A 24,159-nucleotide genomic window follows, 5' to 3' on the forward strand; every position below is an offset into this window, starting at 1 on the left:
TTCAGTGAGTTCACAGATGAGTCCCCTCATTTGCTGAAGGATTCTAGGCTGACCTTTCATTCACTGGGCATACATATGCCTACAAACAAGAGGAGATTTAGTTGGGCTCAGACATCTTGGAGATCATTCCCAGCTCAGTTCTCCACCTACCATAGGGTGTCGGAACCACCTAAAAAGAAACCCAGAATTCAGCAGGGAAATTCTCAACTGCTGCTCCTAGGTTGATGCAGCAGCCATCAATTACAAAGCACTTGTTTTGACACTGCAGTTGAAAGCCATGAACACCCCTGCTGCTGGCCAGAGCTGATGCTATATACCATTCCGCCCTTTCGATCCTCCCACCTTGTGGGATTGTCTCTCCCACATCTGCATCTCATGAGAGTTGAGATCTGGCGGTTAGAACATCGGTCTACTCCATCCTTTTCCATTCCACACCTCCCTCCCAACCCCTTCCCTGTGCCTTTTCAAGGACGCATCTCATAAGCCTCTCTTGAGACAAGAGAGTCTCTCCCTTCTTTGCACAGGAGCTGTGACACTAGTTCCCATTCAGTTCAGAGGAATGGGATTTTATTCCAAGTCCTTCCTGCTTCCCAAATAAGAAGGCCAGGTAGAGGCCAATTCTAGATTTCAGGATGCTGAATACCTTAGTCAAGGTACAAAAATTCAAGATGGTAACAATCGCAGCTGTTATTCCAGGCGTGGATCTGGGAGACTGTTTCATAGCCCTTGACCATCAAGATGCGTACTTGCATGTTGTGATATGCCTCTCTCATAAGAGATTCCAACATTTCACGTAGGTCAGGGAGGTTCTCCCTTTCGGACTCTCTGCTACCCTCAGAGTGTTTAAAAAAAATTATAGTGGTACTGACTGCACAGCTTCACCAGTGGGGAGTAGTAGTCTTTCCCTATCTCAACATTTGGCTTCCCAATTCCTACATTGAAGTGAAAACAATTGATATAGAGTTCAAAGAGGCCACTCTCGATGCCTTGACATCCAAAACCTACCTGAGGACAAATTTCTCAGTTTGACGCACTTAATTGACAAGTCCAGTTGAGACCACAGGTCACTGCAAGATCATGCCTGCAGCTCCTCATGCTCCTTCCAAATGAGCTTATCTGCACGGCTTCCAAGCCTGCCCAGGACAGTTTATACACAGTCTGAACAAGTAGCTCTCTATTCCCAGCTGTGTAGTAGTATCCCTCGACTGACTGAAGAGCCCGGACAAGGTTTGCTCAGAGTTCCTTTCAACCATCTTCCTCCCACTGTCACAGTAGTTTTGGCTGCATCCCTCCTTGGATGGGGAGCTCATCTGCTTCTCCTTTCCTCCTGGCTGGCCATCAGTTTCCCTCTGATGCTCAGTCTTCTCACTCAGGACTTGGGGAACACTTGTCACCTCCACCTGAACACTCTGTGGTTCACGGCTTGGTACCTAGGTGGCTCTCAAAGTTAGAACTCTCCTGTTCCAGAAATGTTAAAGAAGTCCTAATCAACAGCAGAAAGGAATCCACAAGAAAACTTACCTTCAGAAAGACTGTGTACTTACTTTCCTCTGTCTCCCGTTGGCTCTCCCATTTTGGAGGCTCTAGAATACTTTTTCACTCTGAAGAAAGGAGGTCAGTCTTTGAGTTCCATTTAAAGTCCACATGGTGGCCATTACAGGATTTCATTCTCTTGTGGAAGGTTTCTTGGCATTTGCTCTTCCTGCAACTTTCAGATTCATCAAAGTTTATCAAATCTCTTCCCAAATGGCAGAGAACCCACCACAGCTTGGGATTTGAATTTAGTTCTTAATTCTCTGATGAAACCTCCCTTTGAACCACTAGCTACTTAGAATTAGAGAAATATAGGACTGGAAGGAACCTTAGTAGGTCATCTAGTCCAGTTCCCTGCACTGGAGCAAGACTAAATAGTATCTAGACTGTCTCTGACAGGTGTTTGTCTAACCTGTTCTTAAAAATCTTGAATGACGCAGATTCCACAACCTCCCTCGGTAATTCCTTCCAGTGCTTCACTACCCATACAGTTCCTAATGTCTAACCTAAATCTCCCTTGCTGCAATTTAAGCCCATTACTTTTTGTCCTTGTCCTGTCCTCAATGGATAAGGAAAACAATTTATCACCCTCCTCTTTAAAACAACCTTTTATGTACTTGAAGACTGTTATCATGTTTCCCGCCCCCTCAGTCTTCTCTTCTCCAGACTAAACAAACCCAATTTTTTCTCAAAGGTCAAGTTTTCTAGATCATTTTATCATTTTTTGTTGCTGTCCACATCATTCCCAAAGTGTGGTGCCCAGAACTGGACACACTACTCCAGCTGAGGCCTTATCAGTTTTGAGTAGAGTGGAAGAATTACTTGTCTTATTGACAGCACTCCTGGTAACACATCCCAGAACAATATTCACTCTTTGAAACAGTATTACATTGTTGACCAATATTTAGTTTGTGATCCACTATAACCCCCAAATCCTTTCTGCAGTACTCCTTCCTAGGCAGTCATTTCCTATTTTATATTTGTGCAGTTGATTATTCCTTTCTATGTGTAGTACTTTGCATTTGTCCTTATTGAATTTCATCCTATTTATTTCACACCATTTCTTAGGTTTGTCAAGATCATTTTGAATTCTAACCCTGTCCTCCAAAGCGCCTGCAGCCCCTCCCAGCTTGGTATTGTCTGCAAACTTTACAAGTGTACTCTATGCCATTATCTTAATTATTTGTGAAGATACTGAATAGCATTGAGCCCAAGACAGAGCTCTGCAGGACCCCAGTTGATATGCCCTTCCAGTTTGACTCTGTGAACCACTGATAATTACCAGTTGTGCACCCACTGTATATAGTAGGTTCATCTAGGGTACCTTTTTCCCAGTTTGCTTATGAGAATGACATGCAAGACAGTATCAAAAGCCTTTCTAAATTTGAGATACATCACATTTAATTCTTCCCTCCCATCCGCAAAGAAGGATATTAGGTTGGTTTGACATGATTTATTCTTGACAAATCCATATTGACTGTTATTTATCACCTTATTGTCTTCTAGATACTTACAAATTGATTGTTTGATTATTTGCTCCATTATTTTTCCAAGTACCAAGTTAAGATGATTGGACAAGCCAGGGAATTATAGACCATATTCCCCTTTTTATAAATAGTTACTATATTTACCCTTTTCTTGCCCTCTGGGATCTCTCCCATTCTCCATGAGTTCCGAAAGATAATCACTAATGGCTCAGAGAGACTCATCAGCTGTTCCTTAAGTATTCTAGATGTACTTGGTCAGGCTCTGCTTACTTGAAGATATCTAACTTGTCTAAGTAATTTTTAACTTGTTCTTTCCCTCCTGTAGCCTCAGATTCTACCTCATTTGCACTGATGTTCACTATGTTAGTGGTCTGATCTCTGCTAACCTCTTGGTGAAAACTGAAACAAAAACGGTATTTAACACTTCTGCCACTGTTGTGTTTTCTGTTGTCTTTTCGTCCTCATTGAGTAATGGGCCTACTCTGTCTACTCAATCTTTCTCTTGCTTCTAATGTATTTGTGGTTTCTGGTTAACCTTTATGTCACTAGCTAGTTTAATCGCATTTTGTCCCTACGCCTTTCTAATGTTGTCCCTACATGCTTGTGGTGTTTTTTAATATATATTCATCCTTTATGATTTGATCTAGTTTCTGCTTTTTGAATTTCTGGTTATTGAAGATCTACTGGTTAAGCTAGGGTGCTTTCTTACTGCAATTCTTATCTTTCCTATGCATTGGGATAGTTTGCTCTTGTATCCTTAATAATAATACTTGTATGGTTTTAAACTTTTCCATGAAAACTGCCTTTCTTCTTCGAGTGTTTGCTCATATCGATTCCAATTAGGTGTGCGCGTGCTGCGTTCACGATCGTCTGATAATTTTTGCCCTAGCAGTGGGTCGGCTGTGGAGCCCCCAGAGTGGCGCCTTCATGGCACTGGATATATACCCCAGCCGACCCAGCGCCCCCTCAGTTCCTTCTTACCGCACGTGACGGTCATTGGAACTGTGGAGCGCAGCATAGCTGTCCTCCACTCTCCCTAGCTTTTTGCTTCCTATTGTTAGATAGTTGTTATAGTTGTATAGTTGCAGTAGTTATTATAGAGAGAGTGATAAGTTTAGACTTAATTTAGTGAGTTGGAAGGGATCCTTCCCCTCCTCCCTGCCTGCCGCTTGGGCTCATGCCCAAGGCTCTGGGTTTCAAACCTTGCTCAGCCTGCTCAAAGCCTATGCCAACGGGAGACCCCCACGACTCCTGTTTGAAGTGCCTCGGGGAGTCTCACCAGGCTGACAAGTGTAGGATCTGTAAGGCGTTCAGACCTTGGACCAAAAAGGAATGGGACTTTAGACTCAAGCAGCTCTTTCTGGAGGCGGCCCTTAGCCCGGCCCTCCATCGGCTCGCCAAGTCCCGGCACTGGGCGCTTCAGTGCGCAGCGCCCTGGCGGCTGCATCAGGTACTGCACTGTGGTTGGACTCTGATAGAGGCCCGCAGCACCGGACCTCTCCGGCACCATAGCCAGTACAAGTGACCCGGCGTTGTTCTCTATCTCCGGGCCAGAAGAGACCGCGCAAGCCAGAGATGACTGTCCCACCTCAACAGTCGCCGGCACCTCCTATACCAGCCTCGGAGTCGCGTCCAGCACCAGAGCAACTGGGGGTACAAGTGCCGATACTGGCGCTGTTGACTCCAGCATTGAGAGCGGAGCTGTTGAGTCCGGTGTGCACAGGCTCCCCGACCCGGACCAGGGTTGAGCCCCGGCTTCCGTCAACGCCGGAGACATTTGCAGCGGCGCGAGCCCTCATTGCCCTCACAGAGCCGGCATCATCACAGACTGCGGCATAGCCTCCAACTCGTTCGGTACCGTCTAGGGGCAAGCCAACCCTAATATGTCCGCCATCTCCGCGCATGCAAACACAATCCCGGTCCCAGTCCCGATCCTGGCGCCGCTCGCAGTCCCAGCGCCGTTCGCAGTCGTGCCATTGGTCGTACTCACAGCACCGATCTGGCTCTGGGCACAGTTCTGGACCACGGTACCGTTCGGGCTCCTGACGTTGATCCTGGCACCGATCAGAGCACCGATCTCCTTCCCAGAGCCGATCCAGACGCCGCTCCCACAGGCGGTCATCGTTGCAGTCAAGATCTGGATCCCGGTACCGGCCCAGTCATCAGCACCGATCTCAATCCAGGTACTGCTCCCCAGCGCCTCACCGGCACCGCTCTCCAGTGACCTGGTACCAATCTGCACCGTCCCCCAGAGAGTCGATGCAGGCACGCTCTGCACTGCCTTGGCTCTCACGCTCTGCCCTACAGTCGTCACAGTCCAAGGGCAGCTCGTGCTCAGTCTACCCCACTCCAAGCCACGGCAAGGGTGATGTGGGTCACTGGCAGGAGGAGGGCCAAGATCCTAATCAGGAGCCTTCACAATGGTCCTTCTGGACCCTGTGGGCGTACCACCAAGTCCAGTGGGTTCCGTCAGGGGCCTCCCTCTCAGCCCACTCAGAACCCCAGGTACCAGAGGCCACCATAAGTCGTCGTCCTCCGGGGGGTATAGAGGCGACTGCACCTACCCCAGAGCAGGCCCCAGACCCCAGTGTAGCGGATCCTGGGCAACAGGACCCTTCACAGCAGGTTCTGCCACAGGATCCCCTGGCCCCGTGGCATCCTCCTTGTCCTCTCCAGATGAGGCAGTGGCAGGGACAACAATTTCGGGTCCTCCCCCGATAGACCTTCCTGCCCACCAAGACTTTCTATGTAGGGTGGCACGTAATATGAACCTCCAAGCTGAGGAGGTAGTGGAGTTGGAGGACCCAGTGGTGGACGTCCTTTCAGCAGAGGCCCCGTCCTGAGTAGCTTTGCCCATTATCCACACCGTCCAGACCAATGCCAAGACAATTTGGCAAACCCCTGCCTCCATCCCACCGATGGACAGAGGAGTGGAGAGGAAATACTTTGTCCCCTCCAAGGAGTACGAGTACCTTTATACTCACCCTCAGCCGTGTTCACTAGTGGTGGCCTTGGTGAACGAAAGGGAGCGGCACGGTCAACAGGCTCCGGCCTGTTTTCGAACAAAACGGACTCTACACTACAGAGCCTGAAAGATTCCAGGGCTATCATGCGCTCCCTGGGAACGCACACCCCAGTTACCCAGCGCAGGCCCTTAAGCCGCAGCCTCAACAGTCCTACCCCTGAGGCAGGACTTTTATAGAAGGCGCGGGCGAGGTGGTAGGATGAGATCTACTGGCCAGCAACCCGGTCAGAATCAGGGCCCTCCCAAACCACCGTTGGGGCCTAAGCAAAACTTTTTAAGGTGTGCCAGAGGACGGCTTGCCAGTCACCATCCAGGATCCTTCCCCTCCATTTTGAAATTATCTCTCCCATTTCCACCATGCGTGGTCCCGTATAACTTCAGACCGTTGAGTTCTTTGCACAGTGGAAAAGGGATATTCTCTTCAGTTTTCTTTCTCCCCTCCCTTCCATCCTCCTCCCCGTCCCTCTCCAGGAACCCTTCTCACGAGCAACTCCTTACATAGGTGGTCCAAACGCTCCTGACCGTGGGAGCAATCGAGAAGGTTCTAAGGGAGCTAAGGGGTAGGATTTTTTACTTGTTACTTCCTAATCCCCAAGGCCAAGGGTGGGCTTCGACCCATCCTAGATCTGCGCGGACTCAACAAATACATGGTAAAGTTGAAGTTCCGCCTGGTTTCACTGGGGACCATTATTCCTTCCCTGGATCCTGGAGACTGGTACGCCACCCTCATCATGAGGGACACGTACTTCCACGTAGCGATTCATCCAGCGCACAGACGTTTCCTTCGCTTTGTGGTCAATCACAAACACTACCAATTTACCACAGCTTCCAGGGTGTTCACCAAATGTATGGCCATTGTGGCAGCCTCCCTTCATCGACAACGGATCCAAGCGTTTACACATCTCGACGACTGGCTTATTCGGGGCTGCACCAGGGACCAAGTACAATCCCACGTTTGACTCACCATAGACATGTTCCGCCAGCTGGGCCTCCTGCTCAACACCGAAAAGTCGACTCTGGAACTAACCCAGAGAATAGAGTTTATCGGGACAGTCTTAGACTCCAGACTCGTCTGAGCTCTCCTACCGGACACCTGCTTTCAGTCGCTGGTGAACATCGTCCGCAGCCTTCAAAACTTCCTGACTTCAACTGTAAAGACATGCCTGAGCCTTCTGGGGCTCATGGCTTCGTGCACGTACGTAACCAGGCATGCCAAACTTCGGCTTTGCCCGCTTCAGGCCTGGCTGTCAGCAGTATATCGGCCAGGTTGAGACAGCCTGAGCATGGTGGTCACTGTCCCAGAAGCGATTTTAACCTAGTCACAGATGCATCATCTCTGGGATGGGGTGCCTTCCGAATGCAGGGTCTATGGACCGCACCTGAGCTATCTCTTCACATCAGTGTGCAAGAGCTGATGGCAGTGCACCTGGCGTGTAAAGCGTTTCACGGGTACCTACATGGCCGTTCTGTGGCGGTCCTCACAGACAACACCACGGCCATGTTCTACATCAACAAGCAAGGGGGAGCACAGTCATCCCCCCTCTGTCAGGAACCATTTGCCTGTGGGAGTTCTACATAGCTCACTTGATCCATATGGTGGCATTGTTTCTCCCAGGGGTTCAGAACACACTGGCGGATTGCCTCAGCAGGTTCTTCTAGTCTCACGAGTGGTTGATTCACCCAGATGTCATCCACTCCATCTTCCTGAGGTGGGGGTTTCCCCAGGTCGACCTGTTCACCTCACGCAACAATGGGAAGTGCCAAGTGTTCTGTTCTCTCCAGGGACATTCCCTGGGTTCCCTCCCAGACGCCTTCCTACTTCTGTGGAAAGACCAGCTGTTCTACGCCTTCCCTCCATTCCTGCTAGTCCACAAGGTCCTGCTCAAGTTACGCAGGGACAGAGCACATCTGATTCTGGTCGCCCCGGCGTGGCCCAGGCAGCACTGGTATACCACGCTCCTGGAGTTATCGGTAGACGCTCTAATCACGCTCCCGCAGTGGCTGAACCTGATCTCACAAGACCACGGGTGCCTCTGTCACCCTGACCTGCAATCACGCCACCTCATGGCGTGGATGCTGCATGGCTAACTCGGTCAGAGCTGCTCTGCTCACACTCGGTGCAGCAGGTACCGCTAGGCAGCAGGAAACCCTCCACCTGAGCCACATATTTGGCCAAATGGAAACGGTTTTCCTGCTGGTGTGCTCAGAACGGCACGCCCACCGTGCAGACATCGGTGCATTTCATCCTGGATTACTTCCTGTCCTTAAAACAACAAGGTTTGGCTGTATCATCTATCAGAGTGCACCTGGCAGCCATTTCCGCTTTCCACCCAGGGGAACATGGTTGCTCAGTCTTCTCCAACCCTATGGTCGGCAAATTCCTTAAGGGACTGGACCGTCTATACCCGCAGGTGCGACAACTGATTCCTGCATGGGACCTTAACTTGGTCCTCTCCAGGCTTATGGGGGCCTCGTTCGAGCCGAGGGCCACCTGCTCGCTCCTGTACCTCTCCTGGAAGACAGCTGTCCTTGTGGCCATCACCTCTGCAAGACGTATCCGAGCTCAGAACCCTCATGTCAGAACCACTGTGTATGGTGTTCCATAAAGACAAGGTACAGCTGCGACCTCACCCTGCCTTCCTTCCTAAGGTAGTGTCAGCCTTTCATGTCAATCAGGACCTCTTCCTTCCGATTTTCTACCCGAAACCACACACTACTCGATGGGAGCAACAGCTGCACTCCCTCGATGTTCGTACAGCTCTCTCCTTCTATGTTGAGCGCACAAAGCCGTTTAGAAAAACGACCCAGCTCTTCATTGCCATGGCCAATCGGATGAAAGGCCTCTCGGTCTCCTCACAGCACATCTCTTCCTGGATCACGGCCTGTATCCGTGCTTGCTATGACTTGGCCAGTGTCCCGACCACGCATCCCACCGCCCACTCCACAAGGGCTCAAGCCTCATCGGCCACTTTCCTGGCCCAGGTTCCAATACAGAAGATCTGTAGAGCTGCCACTTGGTCATCGGTACATACCTTTGTCGCTCACTATGCGATAATTCAGCAGTCCAGGGGCGATGCTGCATTTGGTTCAGTGGTTCTGCACTCCGCAGTATCTCACTCCAACCCCACTGCCTAGGTAAGGCTTGGAAGTCACCTAATTGGAATCAATATGAGCAAGCACTCGAAGAAAAAAGATGGTTACTCACCTTTGTAACTGTTCTTCTTTGAGATGTGTTCCTCGTATCCATTCCAAACCCGCCCTCCTTCCCCTCTGTTGGAGTAGCTGGCAAGAAGGAACTGAGGGGGTGCTGGGTCGGCTGGGGTATATATCCAGCGCAATGAAGGCGCCACTCCAGGGGGCTCCACAGCCAACCCACCGGGTGTTGCTAGGCTAAAAATTCTCAGACGATCATGCACACGGTGCGCACACACCTAATTGGAATGCATATGAGCAACATATCTCGAAGAACAACAGTTACAAAGGTGAGTAACCATCTTTTCTAGTGGCGCAGTTAACTATGCTTGAAGACTTGGTGAGTTAGGTGCTTTGATGGTTAATCCTGGCTTTTATGCTATCTTCTTCAAAGATAAAGTATCCCTCCAGCCACACCCGGGTTCCTACCCAAAGTCATCTTCAACTTCCATATCAGTCAGGCTATTCATCTGGCAGTTACCCCATCAGACTAGAGAGGATACCTGGGATGTTAGGAGAGCATTAGCATATTATTTGGACAGAATTAAATCTTTTAGAGCCTCTCAGAGACTATTTGTATCTATTGCAGACAGAGCTAAGTGAACACCAGTGTCTACCCAGAAACTTAAGTGGGTTTCAGCCTACGTCCTCTTCTGCTGTGGAGCCGCTATTCATCTGATTTCTGCTATCCTTATACTACTGAGTTTCATGTCGTGTCCTGGCAGTTCTAGCTCCTCCATTTTATTGCCCAGGCTCCTTGCATTAGTGTGCAAACATTTGTTGTTTGTCTGACCTTGCCCAGTTTCCTAGCTGGATTAGGTATAGTCCTTGCACTGACTGTATCACTCATCTGACTATTGCTCCTGCCAATATTGGTGCATTGTTTCGTTTTGGAGTCCTTACGCCTATCTTCTGTTGATGGTCTTATGCTTCCCTTAATAGGCTTGTTGTTTGTAGTTTCTCTGTTAACTGCATATGGCATTGGTAGTTCACTGTTCACTGCTAGAGTGGCCTTCTGTTAGCATACTGAAATTGTTTTCTCTTGTCTGTATTCCATATATAATTAAGTAATATGGTTTCAAGGGTCAAAGTCCTTTGTAGACATATTAGGCTGTTTCCCTGTTCTTCTGGCTTCAGCCTTAGCTTTCTGGATGAAAGGAGAGTGCCTCAGCTGAGGCCTCAACTGAGACTGGTAACTCTTGGATTGCTTTGAGGTATCTCCTGAAATGTTCACAAGCCTGACTCTGACATAGTGGAAATTGACCCAGCAAACTAAATTTTAATCTTTTTGGTCTGAAAGGCTTCGAGGCAGGAATGCCGGCTTGTGGGTTTGTTGCAAAGCTTTCCCACACCTGATACACTATAGTTTCCAAGTTGAGGTATCTGTGCAGGAATCAGTATGGTGGAGCTATTTGCAAGTGTTGTTGGCACAGAGCTGCATCCAGTGCTTGTTTTAGAAACCGGAGAGTTCAAAGACAACTCCTATCCAATAGCAGGGTATGCAGTCATCACTCCTAACTGCTGCTTGACTGATGCTGCCAGCTAGGACTTAATTTAGTGGACTCTATTTGTTCCTAAACTTATTTACTGAAGAGTTCCACTTGCTGCTATAGCTGACAATTCTCTTATTTCTAGGTGGCAGTTGACACCCTATGGGAGGTCAATAACATTCTCTCCAGTTTGTTGGTGAAGATTATAGCTTTGCATCCAACATCAAGTCTATTTAAAAACTTGATGTGGTGGTTTTTCTGGGGTTCTCTTCTGTAAACGGATTCATTGGCTGTTTTTCCTCTAGAGATTACATCTTTCATAAATTCTCCTTGACCAATGTCTGTTCCAAGGAATGACTATTAGGATATTCCTCAGATGCATAGTTCCTTCTCAGACACTTCCCTTATAACATTAAAATGTAGGGAATCTTTGTCTTTTCATGAAGGTAGGTATGTTCAGAGGTACTGTCATCAACCATCCCTGACAATTGGTTGGCTTGGTTGCAGTGCAGTGGCTGCTAATGCATATGGGACTCTAGGTATACTTGGTCCCGCTTCAGCACAGCGGGATGGAGTAGATGACCTCTGTATCAGAGGCCCATTTGACGTTCACTACTCTGTCAGAAACTCTTGTCAGGCCTGGCATACACACTGTGTCATATTTCTTTCAAAGGTGGCATGTTGTATATCGTTTGAAATCTAATAACACACTGGTCATTAATGTCACTGAAATGTTTGTAATAACTCTGTACGTGAAAATCTGGATACTCTAATATGTCCTGGAGACGGTAAACAGACAAAGGTGAGAAAACAGGTTTCTTTCACAGGGAAGGAAAATGCGGTGGCAGATGCCTTGTCCAGGAAAGAGGGCTCTAACCGTCTGCCTCTGGGTCAGCCAGTGGCTAACCCTCCTGCAGTGTTGTAAGGGGGCAGGTGTGACCCTAAGAGCATCTCAGAACCAGAGGGTAGGGGACTCCTGGGTATTGTAATGAGTTTCAGCTGGCCTGACCAGTGTACCCCAACTCAATTAATATTCTTGCATAGTATATGTATGTGGTGTGTATTAAACATTATGGATATATGCTAGAATTATCACTAAAATGCGTTTAAATCAGGCATGTCAGGGGAAATTGGTAAATAGTCTGCCCTAGACAAAGAAATGTTTGCTTCTCTGACCAGTCTGGTCATCAGGCAGAGAGAATGAGGGTCTGTTTACATATTAGTTAAACTAAACTAGCAAGCTAACAACTGGGGGAGGAGACAGTATGGCATCTATACCTAGGAGGAGAAAGAAGCTTGGCTGTGTTTTACTTTTCAAACAATACATTACAAATTTTTGCTGGTCTGTAAAGATGGGGTGGAGGCTAAACCTCAAGTGATCAGCAATTGAATCTACTGATTGCATACAATATTACTGTATGATAAAAGTGTGTTGAGCAAGGTCTTTTATGAAAGCCTATGACACCCTGATGATCAGTATAGTTGTGAATTGTAATTATTAACACTACATAGAGAATTATGAATGCTCCTTAATATTATACTTTACAGTCTGTGACCTAAACAAAGGGAGAAACAGGTCTTTCCCAGACAGGAGGGAATGTTCTAGCTATCTCCCTGTCTCCAAAGAAATTAAGCAAGGTGTGACCAAAACAAGAATCCCCATTTACATAGAAATCAGATGGGGAATGAGAAGGCCACAGGAAGAGAAGAACAGCAAGGTATATGAACTTTGAGAGAGGGAGGGCAGAGAACATCCCTAAGTTATCCATCACTAGACAGACACAAGAGGCTAGAGCTCTTGCAGCTGTGAAAGATGGGTCCTTCAACCCAGGAGGGGTTGAAGTCTCTGGAAACTGACTATAGGTGAGAAACCTGCAAAGGCAAAGATCTTTCACCTAGGAAAACAAGGCAAACCAGCATCTTGTACTTCTGTGGAAGGTTCTGACTGAGGGAAAGTCAGCCATGGCTCGAGAGACTGGTAACAGAAACCATCTTGAACAAAGCCTGTACTTTCCTAGATAAAGTTTTAGACTTTTAGATGCATTTTCACTTTTATTTCCCTGTAGCAGTTTCTAACTTTATTCCTTTTACTTAGCAGCACATAACTTTGTCCTATTGTTAATAAATGTGTTTTATTTTTACTATAAACTAACTAAGTGTTGAGTTTGCAGGGAAGAGTTTATATATCCCAGTTAAGTGAATAAGCTGTAATATGCTTTTGTCTCTTTAAAGGAACAAATAAACCTTATTATTTCTCTGAACTGTCCAGGAAAAGGCTGGTGATTACAGAGCACAGGGTTTGGGGAATATTCAGGATGGGGAGTGTGTTGGGGTCACTTTGCTAGTTGTAATCAAGGCTGGTGGAAGTCAGAGTGGGGCTGGGGGTCTGTAGAAAGGCTGTTGGGGTCAAAGTTGCTGAACCAGGGCTGGTTGCATAGTGCACAGGCATTCAGGGTGTGACCTGCATATTTGTTGCTGTGAGTGTCCCAGGCTGGGAACTATAGTAGCAAGTCATTGTGAGCCACTCAAGGTTACAGGGTAAATCCCTCACTGGTCTGGATTACACCCCCAAAAACTGTGACTTCTCTAGCTCTACGTTCCTGTGATTCACTTATTGTAAATGGAATAACCAGAGAAACTCATTTGGACTGCCCTAGTACTTGGAGTCCCTGTCCAATGCAGCAAAAGCCCTCTTGGTGTATCTTCTTAACTTAACCGAAGAAGACACATTCATACTCATATGTTCATCTCCCTTCTTTCCCCCACTCCAACATATAGTTTGACAAAATGTCTTTTAAAGAGCCAGGCACCTCAAACGTCAGAACCAGCAGCAGTTAGTCTAACTAAAAAAGCTCCTAAACCCAATGACATCTGCTAGGCATAGCAAAGTCAGAAAGCCCAAGTAATAAATTCAGAAGAAAGCAGGGAGCCCTGATCAGGATGGACAGAGGGAAGCTTCCAGGTGTTAAAATGAAGTGTGAAGGGAGAGGTGCTTTGAAGGCATCTTACATAGAAATAGCTTACAATCAGATAATGGCAAACTGGGCAGAACATGTGCTCTTGGTACATAGATCAGAGATAGGAAAACTAATTCTTGTACTGGGAAAACATCTGCATCATTTATATTTGAGCCAACTGTTGAAAGCAGTATTTTATTAGCAGTGCTTTAATTTGGTCTAATGAACAGTATTTTTTCTATTTTTCCAGGGGATTGTATGATATTTTTGTAACAAGAGAGAGCCAGCCTCGTTGTGTCGGCCGTTACGACAATCACGGCAGTTTTGGGGAACTGGCCTTGATGTACAACACTCCTAGAGCTGCTACCATTGTTGCCACAACAGAAGGAGCCCTTTGGGGACTGGTAAGTGTGGAAAATTACTCTAAGCTGCATCAAGTGTTAAACACTAATTAATATACCCCATCCATCATCAGTTACTTTTTCCCAGTGCGTGTCTGTATGCAAATAGCTATTTTATCATGATTTATAATTTCAACCCAGAGTTCATTGTGCAAATGCTTTTTACCACTTCCCTAAAACAATCTGTCAATAAATCATAACTCCAGATCTATTAGTGAGGGTCATTTGGTCACTTCACAGGCGCTGCAATGTAAAGCTTTTGCTAGTTAGTCTGTTTTTTCATACTGCAGAGGGATAAAGAGAAGGTAACGAATGCATGTATTTTATAGTAGGAGAACAGCCCTGCCCATTTAGGACTTGGGAGGCAAGAATGTTAACTCCCCAGCATCTTCCTCTCTCTCTGGGAAACAGTTGTAGTTCTCTTTCTCGTTAGCCTGTCAAGTAATCTGAAGCGCTCACTTTGAGGTAGGAAGAGACACCAAAAGATTTGTTCACCTTCCCAAGGACAAACTGTAGCTTTCATGTTGTTCCTGGTCTCTGCCCCACATTGCTGTGGAAGAGGTCCCAGGATGAGCACAGCTTTGAGAGTTGTTCCCACGTTTTGGGCTGATAGACAGTATTGCTGCTTTTGTTTCTGGGTTCGCTTGCTAAATGTGACTTCTAGAAATTGGAGCTTCCTATATGGTCCTTTTCTTTACAGTATTTGTGTAAGGTCTACTTTCAAAGTGCTCGGTGTTACTCATCTGCTGTAGTGCACGTCAGAAAATGACTGTAATACCACAAAGCCTTTGAAGTTTGTCGTATAGTACACATGGCTCCTCAGCAACTATCAGTAAAGGTTGACTGTGCATTATGACCTTGATTATATGATTGATAAGCTATTATGCACCAGCATGTTTGTGCAATCTCAGTGCACACTGAGAAGATTGACTTCTCTTTTTGTTTGTAGTTCATAAAGGAAAGATTCTGATAAGCTAACCTGGGAGTAATGTTGGGGTCTAATTAATTTCTATAACAAAACAGGCTAAATAATATAAAATGAACCACCTGTACATGGAGCTCATTAGAAAAAGTGAATAAGGTGACTTTTTATTCCAGTTACCTTTAAGCTGAAATGAAGTTGATTTGCCTGGCCATAATTATGGTTATTTTCCCACGATCCCTTTGCCTGCTCTCTGCTTTTCTCTTTACCATACTTTCGTCACTCTGAAGTAGCACTGTCTCAAGCACCTCACTTCAGCTCTCAGCTACTCAGTAAAACACAGGAATGACTCGCTCTCTCTTCCACTTAGGAGGTTTTAACTACCTCCACAGCTCTGCAAGCCCATCTCAGCAAGACTAAGATCAGTAATCAAATCTAGGTCTCTTGCAAGGCAGTGAAGAGTACTTACTCCCAACATCTGATTTATCTTGCTCCTGTGCCACTGAATGCTTCTGGAGAGAGACTCATTAACATGCACACTCCCCTCTTTCAATTCTGCCTTCCTCCTGGTCAAACAGAAGCCCTTCTCCTCCCTCACTGACTCTCAAACCCACATTCCCACACTCATTCCCAACCTCTGATGCCTTCCTGAAATCATGCTTTGCTCCTGTGTCTTCTGCCTCTCCACACAGGATGTAACCAACTATTACAAAGAAAAGATCAGCAATATTTGCTGTGACTTCATTTTCCCCTTGCCCCCCAAAACTGTGTTTTCCTCTTGCTTTTCATTAGGTGTTTCTCACTCGCTCTTCTCCTCCAGTGACCCCATTCGCTCTCTCCTTTGCCCAAGACTGAACTTTTTGTCTTCCCCCGCTGCTCCCCTTCTCTCACTGCTAACAACACCATCCTTTCTGTCACTCAGGGCCACAGATTGAGTGTTGCCCATGACTCAGCCATCTGTCTACACCAATATCTAAGCCAGTGGTTTTCAACCAGGAGTCTAGGACCCCCCTGTGGGGCTGTGAGCAGGTTTCAGGGGGGCCGCCAAGCAGGCCAGCATTAGACTCACTGGGGCCCAGGGCAGAAAGCTGAAGCCCCACCACATGGGGCTGAAGTCCAGGGCCCTGAGCAATGTAGTTTCACAGGGTCTAGGTAATTGCCCTGCTTGCTACCCCCTAATGCCAGCCCTGGCTTTTATATGCAGAAAACCAGTTACTGCAGCATAAGTCGGCTATGGAGTTTTTATAGCATGTTTGGCGGGGGGCTCAGCAAGAAAAAGATTGAGAACTCCTGCTCTAAGCTGTGCCCAGATCTTACTACTGTTTCCACCATAACTGCTCTAAGATCTGGCTCTTTCTCTAAAATGCTCACCTAGGCCCTCTGGCCCTCCTTACCTTGAGAAGCCATCAAGTCCAGCCCCCTGCACAGGGGCAGAACCAAGTAAACCTAGACCATCCATGACAGGTGTTTGTCTAACCTGCTCAAAAAATCTCCAATGACGGGGATTCCACAACATATTCCAGAGTTTAACTACCCTTATAGTTAGAAGGATTTTCCCAATATCCAGCCTAAATCTCCCTTGCTGTAAATTAACCCTGTGATGGGTTGGACCCTCTTCTGGGGTGCCACCTGATGTATTGGGGTCCCACTGAGCTTGCCCATTCCACCAGCCTGGGCTCCCTCACTCTGTCCTGCTGCGCAAACATAGTTAGGGACACACCCAGCTGCAGAATCGCACAGAGTCTGCAGTCAGCTCTGTGTGGGAAGACTCAGCTCGGGGAATTGCCTAGCACAGAGGTACACACACTCTCTGGAGTGTAAACCCAAAATTATATTGCCTTGTGCTGTATAGAGATCTATACAGTGTAAGCTTGTGAAATTCGCTCCCTCCCTCAATGTGAAGGAAGATATGCACAGCTCCCCCCCCCCATTATGAATTGCACAAACTGGGTTTTAGAATAAACAAAAAATAAATTTAACAGCTACAAAAGGTAGATTTTAAGTGATTATAAGGGATAGCAAACAGAACAAAGCAGATCACTGAGCAAATAAAACAAAACATGCAAACTAAGCTTATTACACTAAATTAAATGGTTGTTAATACCCAATTCCCACCCTAAGTGGTGGTTTATGCAAGTTGCAGAGTTTCTTGAAAGTAAACTGCACTGCTTGCAGCTTGAATCTCCAGGTATTTGTTTCACAGGTTGACCTTTCTCGCCTGGGCTCAGCCCCTGCCCCCAGTTTAGTTCCTTTGTTTCTTCTGGTGTTTTCAGCAGTCTTCCTTCTTGGGCGGGGAGGCAGTGGAGAAGAGCCAAGATTAACTCACTCCCCAGCCTTAAATAGGATTTACATATGACCGGAATCCTGTCTCCTAGTTTGACCCCCACCCCCTTCCAATAGAAAAATATCATGAGTCCAAAATGATGTCCAGTACCAGGTGACCTGATCACCTGACCCTACAGCGTTAAAGCAGCATCCCAGGAAACTTCTCAGGAAGGAGGGAGATTAGAATCTTCAAAGTCCTATTGTCCTTCCTAATGGCTCATCCTGGCTGTTTGCCTACTGTCTGGTGGGCGTTCCCCAGGTGAAAACACAGTTGTAATTATTACATAGTCAATATTTTTAACTTCAGATGCAGAAACGAAACATGCATACAGATTGGATAATCACATTCAGTAAATGGTAACCCTTCCAATGACACCTCACATGACCCCTCTTGCATAAAACATATCTTAGTTGTGCCATATTCATATCATAAGCATATCTCTGTGACTGTTATGGGGCATTGGGTCATAATCCCCATTACTTCTTGTCCAACCTTCAGTAGGTATTAAGGACCAAATGAGCACTGTCCTCTTTGTAACAGCTCTTAACATATTTTAAGATAGTCATCAGGTCCCCCCTCTGTCGTCTTTTCTCCAGACTAAACACATCCAGTTTTTTAACCATGCCTCATAGGCCAGGTTTTCTAAACCTTTTATTATTTTTGTTGCTCTTTTCTGGGCTGTTTCAAATTTATCCACATCTTTTCTAAAGTGTGGCACCTACAACTGGACACAGTATTTACTCATCCAGCTGCGGTCTCACCAGTGCTGAGTAGAGTGGGATAACTATAATTATTCTCCATTTTGTAGTTGTTCTTTCTTCCTAAGTGTAGTGCTTTGCACTTGTCTTTACTGAATTTCATCTTGTTGATTTCAGACCAATTCTCTAATTTTCAAGATCTTTTTGAATTCTAACCCTGTTCTCCAAAGTCCCAAATGTTATAATTGTACTCTCCACTCCATTGTCCAAGTCATTAATGAAAATATTGAATAGTATCAGACCCCAGTGGGACTTCACAAGATATGCCTTCTCACTTCAACAGTAAGCCATTTATAACTACTCTTACAGGAGTATGAGTTTTCACCCAGTTATGCACCCATTTTATAGTAATTTCATTGAGACCAAATTTCCCTAGTTTGCTTATGAGAATATCATGCAGGACTGTGTCAAAACAGTTAGTAAAATCAAGGTATATCATTGCTGCTGTGTCCCTGGCTAGGCCAGTAACCCTATCCAAGAAGGAAATTAGGTTGGTTTGGCATGATTTGTTTGTGACACATTCATGTGGGTTATTCCTTATAACCCTTTCATGCTTTAGGTGATTACAAATTGACTGCTTAATTATTTGTTCCAGTATCTTTCCAGGTATCAAAGTTAGGCTGACTGGTCTATGCTCCTTGGTTTCTCTTTGTCCCCCTTCTTAAAGATAGGTGCTGTGTTTTCCTTTCTCTAGTCCTCTGGGCCACACCCCATCCTCCATGAAAGTTCTCAAAGCTACTCCCTAACAGTTCCGAGATTGCTTCAGTAGTTCCTTAGATATCCTAGGATGAATTTAATCAGGTCCTGCCATCTTAAATACATCTAACTTATGTAAATAGTCTTTAACCTGTTCTGTCCCTATCTTGGTTTGTGTTCCTTCCCCTTTGTTGTTATAATTGTGTTGAGTACCTGGTCACCATTAACCTTTTAAGTGAAGAGTGAAGCAAAATAGGCATTAAACACCTGAGCTTTCTTGATGTGATCATTTATTAGCTCTGCTTCCCCACCAAGTAGAAAACCTAATAATTCCTTCATATTTTCCTAATATGTTTTAAAAACATCTTTTATTGTCTTTTATGGCCCTTGCTAGGTGGAACTCATTTTGTGCCTTAGCTTTTCTGATTTTGATTTTTCTGATTTTGTCCCTATGTGTTTGTACTATTCTTCCCTTAGCCTGCTGAGAAGAAGAAAGCTAAATATTTCTGATGTTGCGGGTACAAAAATATGAGGTGAACAACCCTTGCAGATATTGGGCGAGCTTAATCTCATTTGGTCAAATGCTGCTACCTAGTGGCCACATTGATCAAGTCACCCCATAACCTTCTCTTTGTTAAGTTAAATAGATGGAGTTCTTAGAGTCTACCACTATAAGGTATGTGTTCTAACCCTTGAATCATTCTTGTGGCTGTTCTCTGAACCCTATCCAATTCATCAACTTTCTTCTTGAATTGTGGGCACCAGAACTGGACATGGTGTTCCATTACCAGTCACACTAATGCCAAAAAGAGAGGTAAAATAACCTCTCAACTCCTATTTGACATTCCCTTCTTTATGCATCCCAGGACTGCTTATGTTGTTTTGGCCACAGTGTCACTTTGGGAGCTCATGTTCCACCATGAGTATCCACCATGACCCCCCCAACCTCGCAGGATAGAGTCCCTCTTCTGTAAGTGTGACCTACATTCTTTGTTCCTAGATGTATACATTTACCCATATTAAAACACATATATTGTTTGCTTGTGAGCAGTTTATCAAGCAATCCAGATGGTGCTAAATTGGTGATCTGTCCTCATCATTATTTACCACTTCCCCAATGTTTGTGTCCTCTGCAAAATTAATCAGTTATGATTTTATATTTTCTTCCATGTCATTGATAAAAATGTTAAATAGTATAGGGCCAAAAACTGGTCCCTTCAGGACCCCACTGGAAACACATGCTTAATGACAATTTCCTGTTTACAGTTACATTTTGAGACGGATCAGTTATCCAGTTTTTAATCCATTTAATATGTCATGTTAATTTTAATATTCTGGTTTTTTAATCAAAATGTTGTGCAGAATCAAGTCCAATGCCACACAGAAGTCTAAGTATGTCACAACAGCACTATTACCTTTATCTGCCAAACTTGTAATCTCATTAAAAAAACCAGGTTAGTTTGACAAGATCTGTTTTCCGTAAACCTATGTTGTTTTGCATTAATTACTACCCTCCTTTAATACTTCATTAATTGAGCCCCATATCAGCCTCTCCACTATCTTTCCCGGGATCGGTGACAGGCTCGCAGGCCTATAATTACCCAGGTCATCCCATTTACCCTTTTTAAAAATGGTTACACCATTAGCTTTCTTCCAGTCTTCTGGAACTTCCCCAGTGCTCCAGGACTTACAGAAAATCAGCATTAATTGTCCAGCCAGCTCTTTTAAAACACTTGGATGCAAGTTATCTGGACACGCTGATTTAAAAGGTCTAATTTTAACAGCTTCTGTTTAACATCCTCCAAAGATACTAGTGGAGTGGAGAGTGCTGTCACCATATGATGAAACTATATCCTCTGTGTTTTTCCCCCAAATACAGAACAGAAATATTTATTGAACACTTATGCTTTTCTGCATTATTAACAATTCTACTATTTAAATCTAGCAATGGACCAATATCATAGTCAGGATTCTTTTTGTTCCTAATATATTTTAAAAAGTCTCCTTCTTGTCCTTAACTCCGCTGGCTGTAGATTTCACCTTGTGTCCCTTTGCTTCCCTTATCAGTTTTCAACAATTCCTAACTTCTGATTTCCATTACAGTAGGTCCTTTTTACAGCAGCCATCAGCAATGCCCATTATTTGATTAATACAGCACAATTTTAATAGACTTTTTAAACACAGTGTTTATAAACTAGCATTTGCAGCATTCCTGCTTTCTGGAGAGAAAGCATCAGTCTGCATATCTCTTAAACACTTGCCATTTTGTCCAAAGGAAATAATCCATTTTTCTATCCTTTCTCTTACAGGATCGAGTGACGTTCAGAAGAATTATATTGAAAAACAATGCGAAGAAGAGGAAGACATTTGAATTATTTATTGAGTCTGTGCCCCTTCTTAAATCGCTGGAGGTAAAGCTGTTTTGTTAGCATTTGCTTTAGAGAGTCTGCTATTATTGATGCTTTTCAATTAGATAGGATTCTTGTTGGATCCTTGCTAGAGCACAATTTGAAATAGAAATTACAGTAACACCACATTAGTAGAACAACTTAATTTCTTTTACAGCAATTATGCAAAAAATTTGTTCAAATCCTTCCTTCAGTCACAAGTGGAATGAAAGGTTGCTGATTTCATCTTAAATACCATATGTACCCTTCTTCAAAATCACCATACATTCGGGAAACAACATTGTTCAAAGCAAGGAATGGGAGTTAAGGGGTCAGGGTTCTCTTCCAGATTATGGGTACTGATGTGTTGTTACTTTAGATAGTGACTTAATGTCTCTTTGCTTCAGTTTCCCCATCACAGGCATACCTTTCACGGATGTTCTCTAAGGCTTAATTAATGTTTGTAAAGCACTTTCAGATCCTTTGATGAAAGGTGCTAGAGAAAAGCAAAGTATTATGGTTAGATGTGACTGGCAATCTCTGCTCAAGGGCTGGAAAAAACATGGTGGTACAGGTCAGGACAGAGGTGTATTGGCAAAGCTATGGGAGGAAGCATCCACAGCCCCTGCTCCCTCTGTACCTGGGTTAAACCAGCTCCATCACTGTGACCTTCCTGAGCACTAAAGTGTCTCATAAATATTTAGGAAAATACAAAAATACCTCATTAGCATTTCTGGTGGCTTATTGCATGACAAACTGTGTTTATATTATATGTAGAATAACTCATTTCATTACATTTGAGGTACACATGCTCAAGATTAGTTGAGTAAGATTTAAATCCATTATTGATGTATCATCTTTGCTGTCGAATTATTCCTTTCTGAACTGTTTTTGCCGCTACTCTGGACCCATCAAATTCTCTCTTGAGAGGCTAAGTGGACAAGAGGAAATGTGAGCTTTAATGGAAGATTAATCTCTTTAAACTATCATCTCTTCCCTGTACATGAAGACTCGGGCATACATATTTCGTACAACCGCTTTCTAATTTTTAATTTCTAATTTACCATCATTAAAACAACAGACCTTTAAACTGCAGTCAAGTTAACACATTTGACTTTTTCCCCTTACTTAGTCATAAGTACATAGGGTCAAATTCAGCTCTGGAATAAATGAGTAAACGCCACTAAAGTCAATAGTCAATCTTCATTTAATCCACTGTTGAATATGGTTCCCTATCTATGACACTAGAAAAATCAGAAACTCCCAGATGCTCACTGTAAATTGTATGGCATGCTGATCTCAAAGAGCATAGCAAGCATTCTTTTTAATATAGTACACAAAAATAGGAAAAGCTTCACATGGTTTCAGGTCCTAATTCCTCAGGGGCAGTTGTACGCTGAATGGAAATTTTCTCTCTGTTCCAGGTTTCAGAGCGAATGAAGATAGTTGATGTAATAGGGGAGAAGGTGTATCGAGATGGGGAGCGCATCATTTCTCAGGTATTTGGACTTCGAATTCCCCCCTCTTTTTTTATACTACATGGAATCATAGATACCAGTTTGGTTGTCCAGTTTGACCTTATTCTCGCCATTATTTCTACTAACATCTTATTTAAGGTTGTTGGTTTTTTTTATTATTTTCAGGGTTGGGATGGTACGTAGTTCCCCTAGGAATTTGTTCTATTATCCATTTTTCTTACTCTAATTTACTTCCTGCTTGTGAATATTTTTAAAAAGCCTTTTTTCAAGTTATACGGGAAGTACAATACAATTAATGACTCATTTGGGTGATTAAGAAAAAAACACTAAGGAAAGATCCCTATTGATACAGGGTTCCATGAAGGTCCTCATCTTCCTGAAAACAGCAGACGTCTTAGACAATCACAACAAGCCTTTTAAATGCACAGTGTAGCCTGATGAAACGAGAGCGGATAAATAGTAAAATGATCTCTGACAAATTTTAGATCTTGTTCCTATCAAAATCTAAAACAATTCAACAGCAGTGATTTGTATAACACTTGAATTAGGTCATCAGGAAATTATCTAATTGAATTGAGTCTAACTAGTAAAAATCTGACCAAGAATCATTGATGATGTCTTCAGCATACATTAATTTTAATTATTTTGAGTGACAGATAATTTTGAATAAATGAACGGCCTAGCCTGTTAATAACTAAACAAAGCCAATTAATTCCATCCAAAAATCCACTCTGTTTTGCAAGATAAAACCCTCCTGCTTGAGGGCCTGAGAAGAGTGAGCTCTGGGCAAACGGAGAGTCAAAGGCAAAAAGCCCACGCTGAGATGTCAGGTTTGGGATCACATGCAGTCATTGATCCAATTATGCAGCACTTTTCATAGAATCATAGAATATCAGGGTTGGAAGGGACCTCAGGAGGTCATCTAGTCCAACCCCCTGCTCAAAAGCAGGACCCATACCCAATTAAATCATCCCAGCCAGGGCTTTGTCAAGCCTGACCTTAAAAACGTCTAAGGAAGGAGATTCCACCACCTCCCTAGGCAACGCATTCCAGTGTTTCACCACCCTCCTAGTGAAAAAGTTTTTCCTAATATCCAACCTGAACCTCCCCCACTGCAACTTGAGACCATTACTCCTTGTCCTGTCCTCTTCCACCACTGAGAATAGTCTAGAACCATCCTCTCTGGAACTACCTCTCAGGTAGTTGAAAGCAGTTATCAAATCCCCCCTCATTCTTCTCTTCCGCAGACTAAACAATCCCAGTTCCCTCAGCCTCTCCTCATAAGTCATGTGTTCCAGTCCCCTAATCATTTTTGTTGCCCTTCGCTGGACTCTCTCCAATTTATCCACATCCTTCTTGTAGTGTGGGGCCCAAAACTGGACACAGTACTCCAGATGAGGCCTCACCAATGTCGAATAGAGGGGGACGATCACATCCCTCGATCTGCTCGCTATGCCCCTACTTATACATCCCAAAATGCCATTGGCCGCCTTGGCAACAAGGGCAC

The 24,159-nt window shown here is 44.7% G+C and overlaps 1 protein-coding gene across 1 annotated transcript in view; it reads left to right on the top strand.

The window, feature by feature from the left end:
- PRKAR2A (protein kinase cAMP-dependent type II regulatory subunit alpha) overlaps window positions 1-24,159 on the top strand; it is a 156,829-nt gene that overhangs the window by 120,915 nt on the left and 11,755 nt on the right. The window contains exons 6-8 of the mRNA XM_073350887.2: window positions 13,935-14,088; window positions 21,097-21,198; window positions 22,599-22,673. Coding sequence (XP_073206988.2) covers window positions 13,935-14,088; window positions 21,097-21,198; window positions 22,599-22,673 — 331 coding nt within the window. The remainder of the gene's footprint in view (window positions 1-13,934; window positions 14,089-21,096; window positions 21,199-22,598; window positions 22,674-24,159) is intronic.

This window comes from Lepidochelys kempii, chromosome 7 (genome assembly GCF_965140285.1).
Source record: "Lepidochelys kempii isolate rLepKem1 chromosome 7, rLepKem1.hap1, whole genome shotgun sequence".
Lineage (NCBI taxonomy): Eukaryota > Metazoa > Chordata > Testudines > Cheloniidae > Lepidochelys > Lepidochelys kempii.